Source organism: Ranitomeya imitator, chromosome 2 (assembly GCF_032444005.1).
Source record: "Ranitomeya imitator isolate aRanImi1 chromosome 2, aRanImi1.pri, whole genome shotgun sequence".
Lineage (NCBI taxonomy): Eukaryota > Metazoa > Chordata > Amphibia > Anura > Dendrobatidae > Ranitomeya > Ranitomeya imitator.
This window is the reverse complement of record NC_091283.1, coordinates 270,134,052-270,148,486: the sequence shown is the minus strand read 5'-3', so window position 1 is coordinate 270,148,486 and position 14,435 is coordinate 270,134,052. Positions and strand designations below refer to the sequence as shown.

The 14,435-nt window shown below is 51.5% G+C and overlaps 1 protein-coding gene across 3 annotated transcripts in view; it reads left to right on the top strand.

Annotated features, from left to right (window-relative positions):
- Positions 1–14,435, top strand: part of CACNG5 (calcium voltage-gated channel auxiliary subunit gamma 5) — a 49,384-nt gene that overhangs the window by 15,633 nt on the left and 19,316 nt on the right. For 2 of the 3 annotated variants that reach the window (XM_069749178.1, XM_069749179.1), the window contains one exon: positions 2,044–2,184. The exons of the other annotated variant lie outside the window; for it this stretch is intronic. In XM_069749178.1, the coding sequence (XP_069605279.1) occupies positions 2,044–2,184 (141 nt within the window). The remainder of the gene's footprint in view (positions 1–2,043; positions 2,185–14,435) is intronic. 3 annotated transcript variants of the gene reach the window in all.

The following is a 14,435-nucleotide window of genomic DNA, read 5'->3' as shown; positions in this document are numbered from 1 at the left end:
AGATTCCTCCTTCCTCACTCCTGGCTCCTCCTCTCTTCCCGACTCCTCTTTCCCTCCAGACTCCTCCTTCCAGACTCCTCCTTCCCTCCAGACTCCTTCCTCCCACCAGAATCTTCCTCCCTTCAGACTCCTTCTAATCCCTCCCCCCAGTGTCCTCCTCCTCACTCCAGAGTCCACCTTACTCCAGACTCCTCCTCCTCACTCCAGACACACCCTCCTCACTCCAGACTCCTCCCTCCCTTCCTCCAGACTTTCTCCTCCCTCCAGACTCCTCCTCCATCCAAACCTTTCCCTCCTGACTCCTCCTCCCTCCCTGCAGACTCCTCCTCCCTAGACTCTTCCCTCCCTACTGACTCCTCTTTCCAGACTTCCTTCCCTCTAGACTCCTCCTTCCCAGCAGAATCTTCCTCAGTTAAGACTCCTTCTCCTCCCTCCCTCCAGTGTCCTCCTCCTCACTCCAGAGTCGTCGTCCTCACTCCAGACACACCCTCCTCACTCCAGACTCCATCTCCTCCCTCCCTCCACACTCCTTCTCCTTCTCTCCAGACTCCTTTCTTCCTTTCTGCCTCCAGACTCCTCCTCCTCCCTCCCTACAGACTCCTCCCTCCCGAGCCTCACTCCCTACAAACTCTTCCCTCCCTCCAGACTCCTCCTCCTCCCCTCCAGACTCCTCCTTCTCCCTTCCAGACTCCTTCCTCTCTCCAGACTCATCTTTCCTTCCTCCCTCCAGACTCCTCCCTCCCAACAGACTCCTTCCTCCTTTCATACTCCTCCTCCCTTCAAACCCCTGCTCCTCCCTCCAGACTCCTCATGCTTCCAGACTCCTTGTCCCTCCAGATTTCTCCGCTCCAGACTCCTTCCTCCCTCCCAACTCGTCCTCCTCCCTCCTGACAGGCTCCTCCACTCTACAGACTCCCTCTACACTCCTCCTCCCTCCCTCTCCTCCCAAAACCAGACTCCTCCTCCCTCCACACTCCTCCTCGGTCCCTCCAGACTCCTCCTTCTTCCTCCAGACTCCTCCTTCTTCCTCCAGACTCCTCCCTCCCTCCAGACTCCTCCTCCATCCAGACCTTTCCCTCTTGACTCCTCCTCCCTCCCTAGACTCCTCCTCCCTAGACTCTTCCCTCCCTACAAACTCCTCTTTCCAGACTCTTCCTTCCCTCTAGACTCCTCCTTCCCAGCAGAATCTTCCTCCCTTAAGACTCCTTCTCCTCCCTCCCTCCAGTGTCCTCCTCACTCCAGAGTTGTCGTCCTCACTCCAGACACACCCTCCTCACTCCAGACTCCATCTCCTCCCTCCACACTCCTTGTCCTTCTCTCCAGACTCCTTTCTCCCTCCACACTCTTCCTTCCTGCCTCCAGACTCCTCCTCCTCCCTCCCTACAGACTCCTCCCTCCCTACAGACTCCTCCCTCCTGAGCCTCACTCCCTACAAACTCTTCCCTCCCTCCAGACTCCTCTTTCTTCCCTCCCTCCAGACTCCTCCTTCTCCCTTCCAGACTCCTTCCTCTCTCCAGACTCTTCTTTCCTCCCTCCCTCCAGACTCCTCCCTCCCAACAGACTCCTTCCTCCTTTCATACTCCTCCTCCCTTCAAACCCCTGCTCCTCCCTCCAGACTCCTCATGCCTCCAGACTCCTTGTCCCTCCAGATTTCTCTGCTCCAGACTCCTTCCTCCCTCCCAACTCGTCCTCCTCCCTCCTGACAGGCTCCTGCACTCTCCAGACTCCTTCTACACTCCTCCTCCCTCCCAAAACCAGACTCCTCCTCCCTCCACACTCCTCCTCGGTCCCTCCAGACTCCTCCTTCTTCCTCTAGACTCCTCCCTCCAGACTCCTCCCTCCACACTCCTTTGACAGTTGTCACCCCCCATACACATCAGATGGAGGGCATTCCTGCTGGGATGTATGACTCTAATAACAGTACGAGCTGCAGCGCCACCTACAGGTTATAAGGGAAATGAATGGTAAATATTCCCACTGTTCCCCTTTTTGTCCCATCATTGCCCTCAGGACACCGATGACCTCTCCTCTCTGCCCTTCCAGAAATGATCCGCTCGGCCACCCCCTTCCCCCTGGTCAGCCTGTTCTTCATGTTCATCGGGTTCATCCTTAACAACGTGGGGCACATCCGGCCTCACCGGACCATCCTGGCCTTCGTGTCCGGCATCTTCTTCATCCTCTCTGGTGAGTATTCACTATGGGATGAACAGAGAGAGCAGCAGCACAGAGGATGTCAGGAGAGGAGATCACAGCTGAGAGTTACATGGAGGAGGAGCAGGATCCCAGCAGCACAGAGGATGTCAGGAGAGAGGAGATCACAGCTGAGAGTTACATGGAGGAGGAGCAGGATCCCCAGCAGCACAGAGGATGTCAGGAGAGGAGGAGATCACAGCTGAGAGTTACATGGTGGAGGAGCAGGATCCCAGCAGCACAGAGGATGTCAGGAGAGGAGGAGATCACAGCTGAGAGTTACATGGAGGAGGAGCAGGATCCCCAGCAGCACAGAGGATGTCAGGAGAGAGGAGATCACAGCTGAGAGTTACATGGAGGAGGAGCAGGATCCCAGCAGCACAGAGGATGTCAGGAAAGAGGAGATCACAGCTGAGGGTTACATGGAGGAGGAGCAGGATCCCCAGCAGCACAGAGGATGTCAGGAGAGGAGATCACAGCTGAGAGTTACATGGAGGAGGAGCAGGATCCCCAGCAGCACAGAGGATGTCAGGAGAGGAGGAGATCACATCTGAGAGTTACATGGAGGAGGAGCAGGATCCCAGCAGCACAGAGGATGTCAGGAGAGGAGGAGATCACAGCTGAGAGTTACATGGAGGAGGAGCAGGATCCCCAGCAGCACAGAGGATGTCAGGAGAGGAGGAGTTCACAGCTGAGAGTTACATGGAGGAGGAGCAGGATCCCAGCAGCACAGAGGATGTCAGGAGAGGAGGAGATCACAGCTGAGAGTTACATGGAGGAGGAGCAGGATCCCCAGCAGCACAGAGGATGTCAGGAGAGGAGGAGATCACAGCTGAGAGTTACATGGAGGAGGAGCAGGATCCCCAGCAGCACAGAGGATGTCAGGAGAGAGGAGATCACAGCTGAGAGTTACATGGAGGAGGAGCAGGATCCCAGCAGCACAGAGGATGTCAGGAGAGGAGGAGATCACAGCTGAGGGTTACATGGAGGAGGAGCAGGATCTCCAGCAGCACAGAGGATGTCAGGAGAGGAGGAGATCACAGCTGAGAGTTACATGGAGGAGGAGCAGGATCCCCAGCAGCACAGAGGATGTCAGGAGAGGAGGAGTTCACAGCTGAGAGTTACATGGAGGAGGAGCAGGATCCCAGCAGCACAGAGGATGTCAGGAGAGGAGGAGATCACAGCTGAGAGTTACATGGAGGAGGAGCAGGATCCCCAGCAGCACAGAGGATGTCAGGAGAGGAGGAGATCACAGCTGAGAGTTACATGGAGGAGGAGCAGGATCCCAGCAGCACAGAGGATGTCAGGAGAGGAGGAGATCACAGCTGAGAGTTACATGGAGGAGGAGCAGGATCCCCAGCAGCACAGAGGATGTCAGGAGAGGAGGAGTTCACACCTGAGAGTTACATGGAGGAGGAGCAGGATCCCAGCAGCACAGAGGATGTCAGGAGAGAGGAGATCACAGCTGAGAGTTACATGGAGGAGGCGCAGGATCCCAGCAGCACAGAGGATGTCAGGAGAGGAGGAGATCACAGCTGAGAGTTACATGGAGGAGGAGCAGGATCTCCATCAGCACAGAGGATGTCAGGAGAGGAGGAGATCACAGCTGAGAGTTACATGGAGGAGGAGCAGGATCCCAGCAGCACAGAGGATGTCAGGAGAGGAGGAGATCACAGCTGAGAGTTACATGGAGGAGGAGCAGGATCCCAGCAGCACAGAGGATGTCAGGAGAGGAGGAGATCACAGCTGAGAGTTACATGGAGGAGGAGCAGGATCCCCAGCAGCACAGAGGATCTCAGGAGAGGAGGAGATCACAGCTGAGAGTTACATGGAGGAGGAGCAGCATCCCCAGCAGCACAGAGGATCTCAGGAGAGGAGGAGATCACAGCTGAGAGTTACATGGAGGAGGAGCAGGATCCCAGCAGCACAGAGGATGTCAGGAGAGGAGGAGATCACAGCTGAGAGTTACATGGAGGAGGAGCAGGATCCCAGCAGCACAGAAGATGTCAGGAGAGGAGGAGATCACAGCTGAGGGTTACATGGAGGAGCAGGATCCCAGCAGCACAGAGGATGTCAGGAGAGGAGATCACAGCTGAGAGTTACATGGAGGAGGAGCAGGATCCCCAGCAGCACAGAGGATGTCAGGAGAGGAGGAGATCACAGCTGAGGGTTACATGGAGGAGCAGGATCCCAGCAGCACAGAGGATGTCAGGAGAGGAGATCACAGCTGGGAGTTACATGGAGGGAGGAGCAGGATCCCCAGCAGCACAGAGGATGTCAGGAGAGGAGGAGATCACAGCTGAGAGTTACATGGAGGGAGGAGCAGGATCCCCAGCAGCACAGAGGATGTCAGGAGAGGAGGAGATCACAGCTGAGAGTTACATGGAGGAGGAGCAGGATCCCAGCAGCACAGAAGATGTCAGGAGAGGAGGAGATCACAGCTGAGGGTTACATGGAGGAGCAGGATCCCAGCAGCACAGAGGATGTCAGGAGAGGAGATCACAGCTGAGAGTTACATAGAGGAGGAGCAGGATCCCCAGCAGCACAGAGGATGTCAGGAGAGGAGGAGATCACAGCTGAGGGTTACATGGAGGAGCAGGATCCCAGCAGCACAGAGGATGTCAGGAGAGGAGATCACAGCTGGGAGTTACATGGAGGGAGGAGCAGGATCCCCAGCAGCACAGAGGATGTCAGGAGAGGAGGAGATCACAGCTGAGAGTTACATGGAGGGAGGAGCAGGATCCCCAGCAGCACAGAGGATGTCAGGAGAGAGGAGATCACAGCTGGGAGTTACATGGAGGAGGAGCAGGATCCCCAGCAGCACAAAGGATGTCAGGAGAGGAGGAGATCACAGCTGAGAGTTACATGGAGGAGGAGCAGGATCCCCTGCAGCACAGAGGATGTCAGGAGAGGAGATCACAGCTGAGAGTTACATGGAGGGAGGAGCAGGATCCCCAGCAGCACAGAGGATGTCAGGAGAGGAGATCACAGCTGAGAGTTACATGGAGGAGGAGCAGGATCCCAGCAGCACAGAGGATGTCAGGAGAGGAGATCACAGCTGAGAGTTACATTGAGGGAGGAGCAGGATCCCCAGCAGCACAGAGGATGTCAGGAGAGGAGGAGATCACAGCTGAGAGTTACATGGAGGAGGAGCATGTTCCCCAGCAGCACAGAGGATGTCAGGAGAGGAGATCACAGCTGAGAGTTACATGGAGAAGGAGCAGGATCCCCAGCAGCACAGAGGATGTCAGGAGAGGAGATCACAGCTGAGAGTTACATTGAGGGAGGAGCAGGATCCCCAGCAGCACAGAGGATGTCAGGAGAGAGGAGATCACAGCTGAGAGTTACATGGAGGAGGAGCAGGATCCCCAGCAGCACAGAGGATGTCAGGAGAGGAGGAGATCACAGCTGAGAGTTACATGAAGGAGGAGCAGGATCCCCAGCAGCACAGAGGATGTCAGGAGAGAGGAGATCACAGCTGAGAGTTACATGGAGAAGGAGCAGGATCCCCAGCAGCACAGAGGATGTCAGGAGAGGAGATCACAGCTGAGAGTTACATGGAGAAGGAGCAGGATCCCCAGCAGCACAGAGGATGTCAGGAGAGGAGATCACAGCTGAGAGTTACATTGAGGGAGGAGCAGGATCCCCAGCAGCACAGAGGATGTCAGGAGAGAGGAGATCACAGCTGAGAGTTACATGGAGGAGGAGCAGGATCCCCAGCAGCACAGAGGATGTCAGGAGAGGAGGAGATCACAGCTGAGAGTTACATGAAGGAGGAGCAGGATCCCCAGCAGCACAGAGGATGTCAGGAGAGAGGAGATCACAGCTGAGAGTTACATGGAGGAGGAGCAGGATCCCCAGCAGCACAGAGGATGTCAGGAGAGGAGGAGATCACAGCTGAGAGTTACATGGAGGAGGAGCAGGATCCCAGCAGCACAGAGGATGTCAGGAGAGGAGATCACAGCTGAGAGTTACATGGAGGAGGAGCAGGATCCCCAGCAGCACAGAGGATGTCAGGAGAGAGGAGATCACAGCTGAGAGTTACATGGAGGAGGAGCAGGATCCCCAGCAGCACAGAGGATGTCAGGAGAGGAGGAGATCACAGCTGAGAGTTACATGGAGGAGGAGCAGGATCCCCAGCAGCACAGAGGATGTCAGGAGAGGAGGTGATCACAGCTGAGTTACATGGAGGAGGAGCAGGATCCCCAGCAGCACAGAGGATGTCAGGAGAGGAGGAGATCACAGCTGAGAGTTACATGGAGGAGGAGCAGGATCCCCAGCAGCACAGAGGATGTCAGGAGAGAGGAGATCACAGCTGAGAGTTACATGGAGGAGGAGCAGGATCCCCAGCAGCACAGAGGATGTCAGGAGAGGAGGAGATCACAGCTGAGAGTTACATGGAGGAGGAGCAGGATCCCAGCAGCACAGAGGATGTCAGGAGAGGAGGAGATCACAGCTGAGAGTTACATGGAGGAGGAGCAGGATCCCAGCAGCACAGAGGATGTCAGGAGAGGAGGAGATCACAGCTGATAGTTACATGGAGGAGGAGCAGGATCTCCAGCAGCACAGAGGATGTCAGGAGAGGAGATCACAGCTGGGAAATTGTGACGCCCGAGAGACCGGGGTACCCAGCATCGGACCAATGGGGTCTGTCTCTTGAGGGGGATGTCACGGGTGGCTTGACCCGGTGCTGTGGCCTCAGGCAATGCACAGTGTAAAGGGTATCGTGAGGGGACAGGCACTTACTTGATCAGCAGTAGGTTCTCCCAGCGGTGATGATCCCAATCCTGGATAGATGGCTATTGTCCAAATGAAAGACTGAGGCACTGAAACGTTTAACCAGTTTACTTTAACAAAAAAAGGATTTACAACCAGTCCTGTCACCGGAGTCTGTATGGGAACTCTGAGTTACTTTGACCCTGCCGGGGTCTTCGCCTCTTATTGTACGCAATATCTGTGTGGCCCTGCTGCTGTATGTGAACTGGCTGCCGGCCCAATCTGTCCCCTCCGGGTCCTGGTTCGACGGGCAACCCGAGTCCTTTTATCGGCTTACCCCCTCCGGGAGTACCGCTGAACTCTGTGTCTGTTGCTGCGTCCGACCCTAGTGAAGGTGATATCACCTCACGTTTTTCCGGTTGCTGTATTATATGTAATGAATACAGCCACGGATCCGGTATCCGTCTTTGCGCCTGTTCTGGGTAGTGATTAATGCTACCCGGTTCTCACAATGTCCTTTTTCTCTATCCCTCTTCTCCTCAGGCCGGTGATTTGGGCCTGGAAACCGTCATAGGGCTGTTAGAAATTCAGCTGTATGACCTCTCACTTTCAGCTCCTTAGCCCAACTGCCCAACTGCCAGTTCTTCTCTCAGACCAGAATGGATCAAGAGGAGTCTCTGGAGCTCCCCCTTCTGGCCGGAGGAGGTAGTGCAGTCTTGCTATTTTAGTATTTGTATTCAGTGTCAGTAACTATATTTGTGGCAAATACCTCTAGGGGTGCCACATTCCCCCTTAGTTAAGAACAGTACTCCGGGACTGTGGGACGATAACATTTTGAAATAACAATTAATATGTACAGAGTCTTAAAAATGAAAAGTTACAAAAACCACTCAAGGAAACAAAAATAGAGTTCTGTAAAAAGTCACTTCAAATAGCGTCCATTAATACAGTTCTATCCTTGAAGGTACTGGGAAAGGCACTGCACTTTGTGTCCAAGAATTTAGTTCCATTTTTCCAACGGAGTTATCAATATAACGTCTAAAGAAAGTTCAAAAAGAACAAAAAGCAAAGTTCAAAAAGCAGTCTTTCCGGAGCTTTGATTTAGTGCCTCCGGGCTGATTAAAAAGTTCAAGAATATGCAAGAAGTTCATACAGACAAGTCTCTGTAGGTACTGGGCTTAAACGTTGCAGACTGATAACAATGACTATACTACATTTTCTGTTTAACTATATATGGAATAACATATATACAATTCACATTATGAGCTTTATAGTTGGTAATCTGCATACCTGGCCGGTAATTGGCCCTGGGTACTACGCTGTGATCTACGTAATAGCGGTATCTCTTCATGTGGTGTACTACTGTCTACTGCGGATGTAGTATCTGCCCACTCTGCTAAAGATAATTCCATGACTATGGAGTTGGCAAGTCCACAGTGAATGAGATTACACTGATCAGGAATCTGTTCTTCCTGGCCTGGAACCTCCTGTAGTACGGGGTCAGCCTCTTCCTGTCTTGGGACTTCTGGTATTGGGTTCGGTGTTGGGTAAAAGGCCACCATGGGAACCACTACTGCACCATGGTATGTTAGTAGGGTTTTGGGAAAGTCTCCTATACAGGTGTGATACATTTCCTCTTCTTTTTCCTTTACTGGTTGAACCTGTATGGGTTGAATAACTTCTGGTTCTGGCTGGACAACTTCTGGCTCTTTCAATGCTTCCGGACACAATTTAAGATTGTCTCTTGACACTAGTACAGATGTTAAGCCTCCGTTTTTGCTAATGAGACACATTTTAGGATTATCCATTCTTGTTGGTAAAACTGTGTAGGGTACGGCTTCCCACTAATTGTCTAGTTTATTGGTTCGACGATTTCTCTTGAGCACTTGGTCACCCGGTCTTAATGGGGTCGCTAGAGCATTCTGGTTGAAAGTTCGCTCTTGTCTTTCTCTAGTTTGCTGAAGGCTTCTTTCCACACTCTCTTGCACTTGGCGATACTGCTTTTGCCGTATGATATCCCAATTGGAGTCTTGAACTTCTGCGTCTGGTTTCAGAATTCCCATTTCTAGATCGATTGGTAATTGGCCGGGTCTTGCACGCATAAGGTAAGCTGGGGTGCAGTTGGTGGAGCTTACCGGGACATGATTATATAGATCTACCAAGTCAGGCAATTTCTCTGGCCATTGATTCCTTTCTGTCTCAGGTAAAGTCTTTAGTAGGTCTATTATAATATGGTTCATCTTCTCGCATAAGCCGTTTGTTTGTGGATGATAGGCCGTCGTCCGGATCTTTTTGCAACCATACATATTACAGAATTCTCTGAAGATCTCTGATTCAAAGGCTGTACCTCGGTCGGTGAGAACCTGTTCCGGATATCCATGGGGTCTACAAAAGTACGTTTGGAACGCTTTGGCTGCTGTTTTTGCTGTCAGATCTTTTACGGGAACTACTACCAAGAAGCGTGAATAATGGTCCACGATGGTCAAGGCATAGACATAGCCGGACCGGCTTGGTATTAACTTCACGTGGTCTATGGCTACAAGTTCAAGTGGTTGTTTGGTGATTATGGGCTGCAGTGGTGCTCTTTGGTTCTTTTGATCGTTTCTTCTGAGGTTGCACGGGCCACAATTTCTGCACCACTGTTCGATTGATTTTCTCATCCCGACCCAATAAAATCTTTCTCTTAGAAGTACTTCTAACTTTTTCCAACCAAAGTGACCAGCACCATTATGGTAAGCTTCGAGGACCATCTTGACATCTTGTTTAGGCACGATAATCTGCCATACCAATTCATGTGTTTTCGGATTGGTGTACCTTCTACAGAGCTTCCCTTGATACAGGAACATTTTGCCTCTCTCTTTCCAGAGTTGATACGTCTCTTCTGGGGCATCCTCATCGGGATATGCACTTTGCTCAGTTAACAGTTCCTTCACCAACTTCACAGCCGGATTGCTGTCTTGGGTGTCAGCCCATCTATGGTGTGCTAACGGATTAAAATTCACCTCTTGTTGTTTCTGATAGGTACTTGACTGATGATGTTTTGCCTTGGGATGATGGAAGGCTGGTAGTTCAATTTCTTCAAGCTCCCCCGTTTCTTCTTCTACATCTCTCAAGTGTGGCATCCGGGATAGGGCATCGGCATTTCCATTCTTGCGACCTGCTCGATACTTGATCTTGAAGTTGTAATTAGATAACCGGGCTATCCATCGCTGTTCTAACGCACCTAATTTGGCTGTGTCCAGGTGGGTCAACGGATTGTTGTCAGTATAGACAATAAATTCTGCAGCAGCCAGATAGTGTTTGAAACGTACAGTCACAGCCCAAACTACTGCCAGTAGTTCCAATTTGAAGGAGCTATAATTTTCTGGATTTCTTTCAGTAGGCCGGAGCTTTCTACTTGCAAAGGCGATGACTTTCTCCCGACCTTCTTGCTTTTGTGACAGCACCACTCCTAGTCCCACATTACTGGCATCGGTGTAGAGGATGAAAGGTTGATGGTAATCTGGGTATGCCAGAACCTCTTCTCCGGTTAGTGCCTTCTTTAGTTGTTCAAAGGAGTCTTCCCTTTCATCGTTCCACTGAAAAGGAGGGTTTCGGTTTGAAGGTTTCTTCGTCTGCCCTACCAAGGCGTCTTGCAAGGGTGCTGCCAATTTGGTAAATCCTTTTATAAATCTGCGATAGTAACCCACCAATCCCAGGAATTGCCTCACTTCTTTTGCGTTGGTAGGTCTTGGCCAATCCCTTATGGCGCTTATTTTCTCGGGATCCGGTGCTACTCCCTCCGAACTCACGATGTGTCCCAGGTACTGTACCTTTGGCTTGAGAAGGTGACATTTGGATGGCTTGATTTTCATGCCATACCTGGATAAGGCTTCGAACACTTCTGCCAGGTCTATTAAGTGTTGTTCGTAAGTCTTTGAGTAGACGATCACATCATCTAGGTACAGGAGGACGGTCTCGAAGTTCTTGTGTCCGAGGCAGCATTCCATCAGCCGCTGGAAGGTACCAGATGCGTTGCAGAGTCCGAATGGCATGCGATTAAATTCACATAGACCCATTGGTGTGGTGAATGCCGTCTTTTCCTTATCTCTCTCAGCCACAGGGACTTGCCAATACCCGCTTGTTAAGTCTAAGGTGGAAAAATAATTAGCAGATTTCAAAGCAGTCAAGGACTCTTCTATCCTAGGCAAGGGGTAGGCGTCTTTATGGGTGATGTTATTAATCCGCCGGTAGTCTACGCACATTCTCATGGTTCCGTCCTTTTTTTTGACAAGCACTAGAGGGGCCGCCCAGGGTCTACAGCTGTCTCTTATTACCCCGGCCTGTTTCATCTCCCTCAGCATATCTTTTGCACATTGATAGTGAGCGGGCGGTATGGGTCTATATCTTTCTTTTATTGGGGGATGGTCACTGGTGGGGATTGTGTGTTCTACCCCTTCTATCCGTCCGAAGTCCAATGGGTGTTTACTGAAGACTTGTTCATATTCCGTCACTAGCCTATACACCCCTTGTTTTTGATGGGTAGGTGTTGAATTTATGCCCACGTGTAGCTGTTGACACCAATCCTCCAATTCTCCGTCTGAGCCGTTGCCTTCCACCTGACAGGTTGGTTCTAAGGGCTCAATGGTTGTGATGGCATTGTTGTCAACAGTATATAGCTTTGCCACTGTAGCATACCTTGGCAAAGTGACCTCTTCCTCTCCACAGTTCAAAAGTCGTACCGGCACTCGTCCCCGGTGTACCTCGACTACCCCTCGTGCTGTGAGTATAGTGGGCCTGCTGTCGGTGTACACTGGTTCTATTAAGGCTTGATAATCTCGTCCCTTAGTACCAATCGCTGCTCTACACCATACCAGCATTTCTGTTTTTGGTGGGATTACAATAGATGTTGGATCACTTACCCTCACACTGCCGATTTCTCCACCTGCAACTTCTACCTGTTGCCTTAACATCAATACTTTTATTTCCCTCCGGAGAACTCTCTGCTGTCAGGATTGGGCAGTTTCAGCAATTTGCTGTAAGACAGAAATAACTTCGGAAAAGCAGTTCTCTAACACATTCATTCCTATCAATACAGTTGGTTCACAGTTCCGCCGGTCAACATCAACAACAATTATACCCTGTTTCTTCAATTCTACTTTACCAATCTTTATGGTCATCTCCCTGAATCCTAGTTTCGGTACCAACTTACCATTACTGGCCCATATATCTAGTTCAACATCAGAGGGCCCTTTATCAATATCTGCATCAGCCCAGTACCTCTTATAAAGGATATACGGTATAGATGAAATCTGGGAACCTGTGTCCAGCAAAGCGTTGAGGGGAATTCCGTCCAGCACGATAGGGATAATGGGTCGTCCTCCGATGTACCTGTCGTGCCAGGGTGTTGGGCCTTGAAAGTTCATTCCTGCGAAGCGGCCCGCATTCACAGGGGATTCCCGTTTAAATCACAATCTCGTGCAAAGTGGCCTGGCTGCTGGCAACGGCGGCAAATGGGCTGTCCATCCGGTTGGTAGCGGTCGCGGGGTCGTCCTCTCCATGTCTGGTATCTCCAGGGTCTCATCCATGGAACACCTTCTCTACAGTTTGCCAACTCCATCTTGGGTCCTCTCATCTCCTGCATGGTTTTAGCCATTGAAGCAAAAACATCAGTTAAAGAGTCAAGCTTTTGTTGAAGAGCCTCATTAGTACTGGGCCCCAGGGGCTTAGCAATGGCCCCGGACATAGCTGATGTCACTGGTACTCCATGTTGTTGAGGTGCCTCTGCCATAGGTTGCGCAGGATCCTGATCCCGAGGTGCCTCTGCCAGCTGGAGACGTATAGCGCTCTCCTTTAATTGGGCAAATGTCAATTCAGGGTTCTTAAAAACAAGCATGCTCACATGCCCCCGGTGAGAAGGGGTGTAGAGTCCCTCCATAAATTGATCTCTTAGCAGTTTATCCGCTCCGGTGTTAAAAATGGGTTCAGCCAGTGTAAGTGATTTAAGGGCTTCCTGCAGGTTTAAGGCAAAGTCTCTCACGCCCTCATTAACTTTTTGTTTGCAATTAAAGAATCGTATTTTAGCTTTGCTGCTGGCAGTGGTTTCAAATGTAGCTTTTAATCCAGCAAATATGCGTTCAACAGTGCCTTTTAGATCAGCTGCCCATGCTGTGACTTCTCGCTTAGCATGGCCACTTAACTGCATCATCAGGAGACTAACACGCTGAACTTCACCCACGGGGAACATGTTAAAATGGGCCAGCATCTTTTCTCTGAAATCGTCAAGGGTATTAGGCTCACCTTCATACATTGGAAGCCACGGGCCACCTGGGGTATATGGCATCAGCACCGGCATGATGGGCGCCACTCCTTGCACCGCTGCGCTACCAGACGCTCTATCGACACTCTGTCTTTCAGCTGCATTAGCGCCGCCGGGTGCTGCGGCGTCTCCGTGCTGCGACATACTGTGCCCCCTTAGTTAATCCGGACCCTTCCGGTCCTCCGCTTCCGTCGGGATAGTGTAGATTCGTTCTGCTGTGCAGCAGGATTGGTTTTCCCCTTGCTCTGACGTCAGAGCGCTCAGCTTGGTGCCACCCACAATGACACGCCCCCTGCTGCTCCCGCCCACCGCACTCTGTAATGGCGGATTCTGAAGTTTTTCAGTTAGACTGGGGCTCAGGTAATGGCGTAGCTCAATTAACAGTCTCGCGCCTAACGGTTATGAGGTGATTACCTCAGGGGATGGCGGCCATCTTTACTCCATTATAACCAATGGGGAAAAGTCACTTTCAATAGTTTTCAATGGGGAATGGAATTTTCTTTAATAAAGTCAATTTTCACGATTTTTCATCCAAGTTTTCAAAGTTTTGGGCTCCAATCACGGCACACAATACCCGGTATATGGGCTGGCTCTATCCTGTTCGTGACGCCAATTGTGACGCCCGAGAGACCGGGGTACCCAGCACCGGACCAATGGGGTCTGTCTCTTGAGGGGGATGTCACGGGTGGCTTGACCCGGTGCTGTGGCCTCAGGCAATGCACAGTGTAAAGGGTATCGTGAGGGAACAGGCACTTACTTGATCAGCAGCAGGTTCTCCCAGCGGTGATGATCCCAATCCTGGATAGATGGCTATTGTCCAAATGAAAGACTGAGGCACTGAAACGTTTAACCAGTTTACTTTAACAAAAAAAGGATTTACAACCAGTCCTGTCACCGAAGTCTGTATGGGAACTCTGAGTTACTTTGACCCTGCCGGGGTCTTCGCCTCTTATTGTACGCAATATCTGTGTGGCCCTGCTGCTGTATGTGAACTGGCTGCCGGCCCAATCTGTCCCCTCCGGGTCCTGGTTCGACGGGCAACCCGAGTCCTTTTATCGGCTTGCCCCCTCCGGGAGTACCGCTGAACTCTGTGTCTGTTGCTGCGTCCGACCCTAGTGAAGCTGATATCACCTCACGTTTTTCCGGTTGCTGTATTATATGTAATGAATACAGCCACGGATCCGGTATCCGTCTTTGCGCCTGTTCTGGGTAGTGATTAATGCTACCCGGT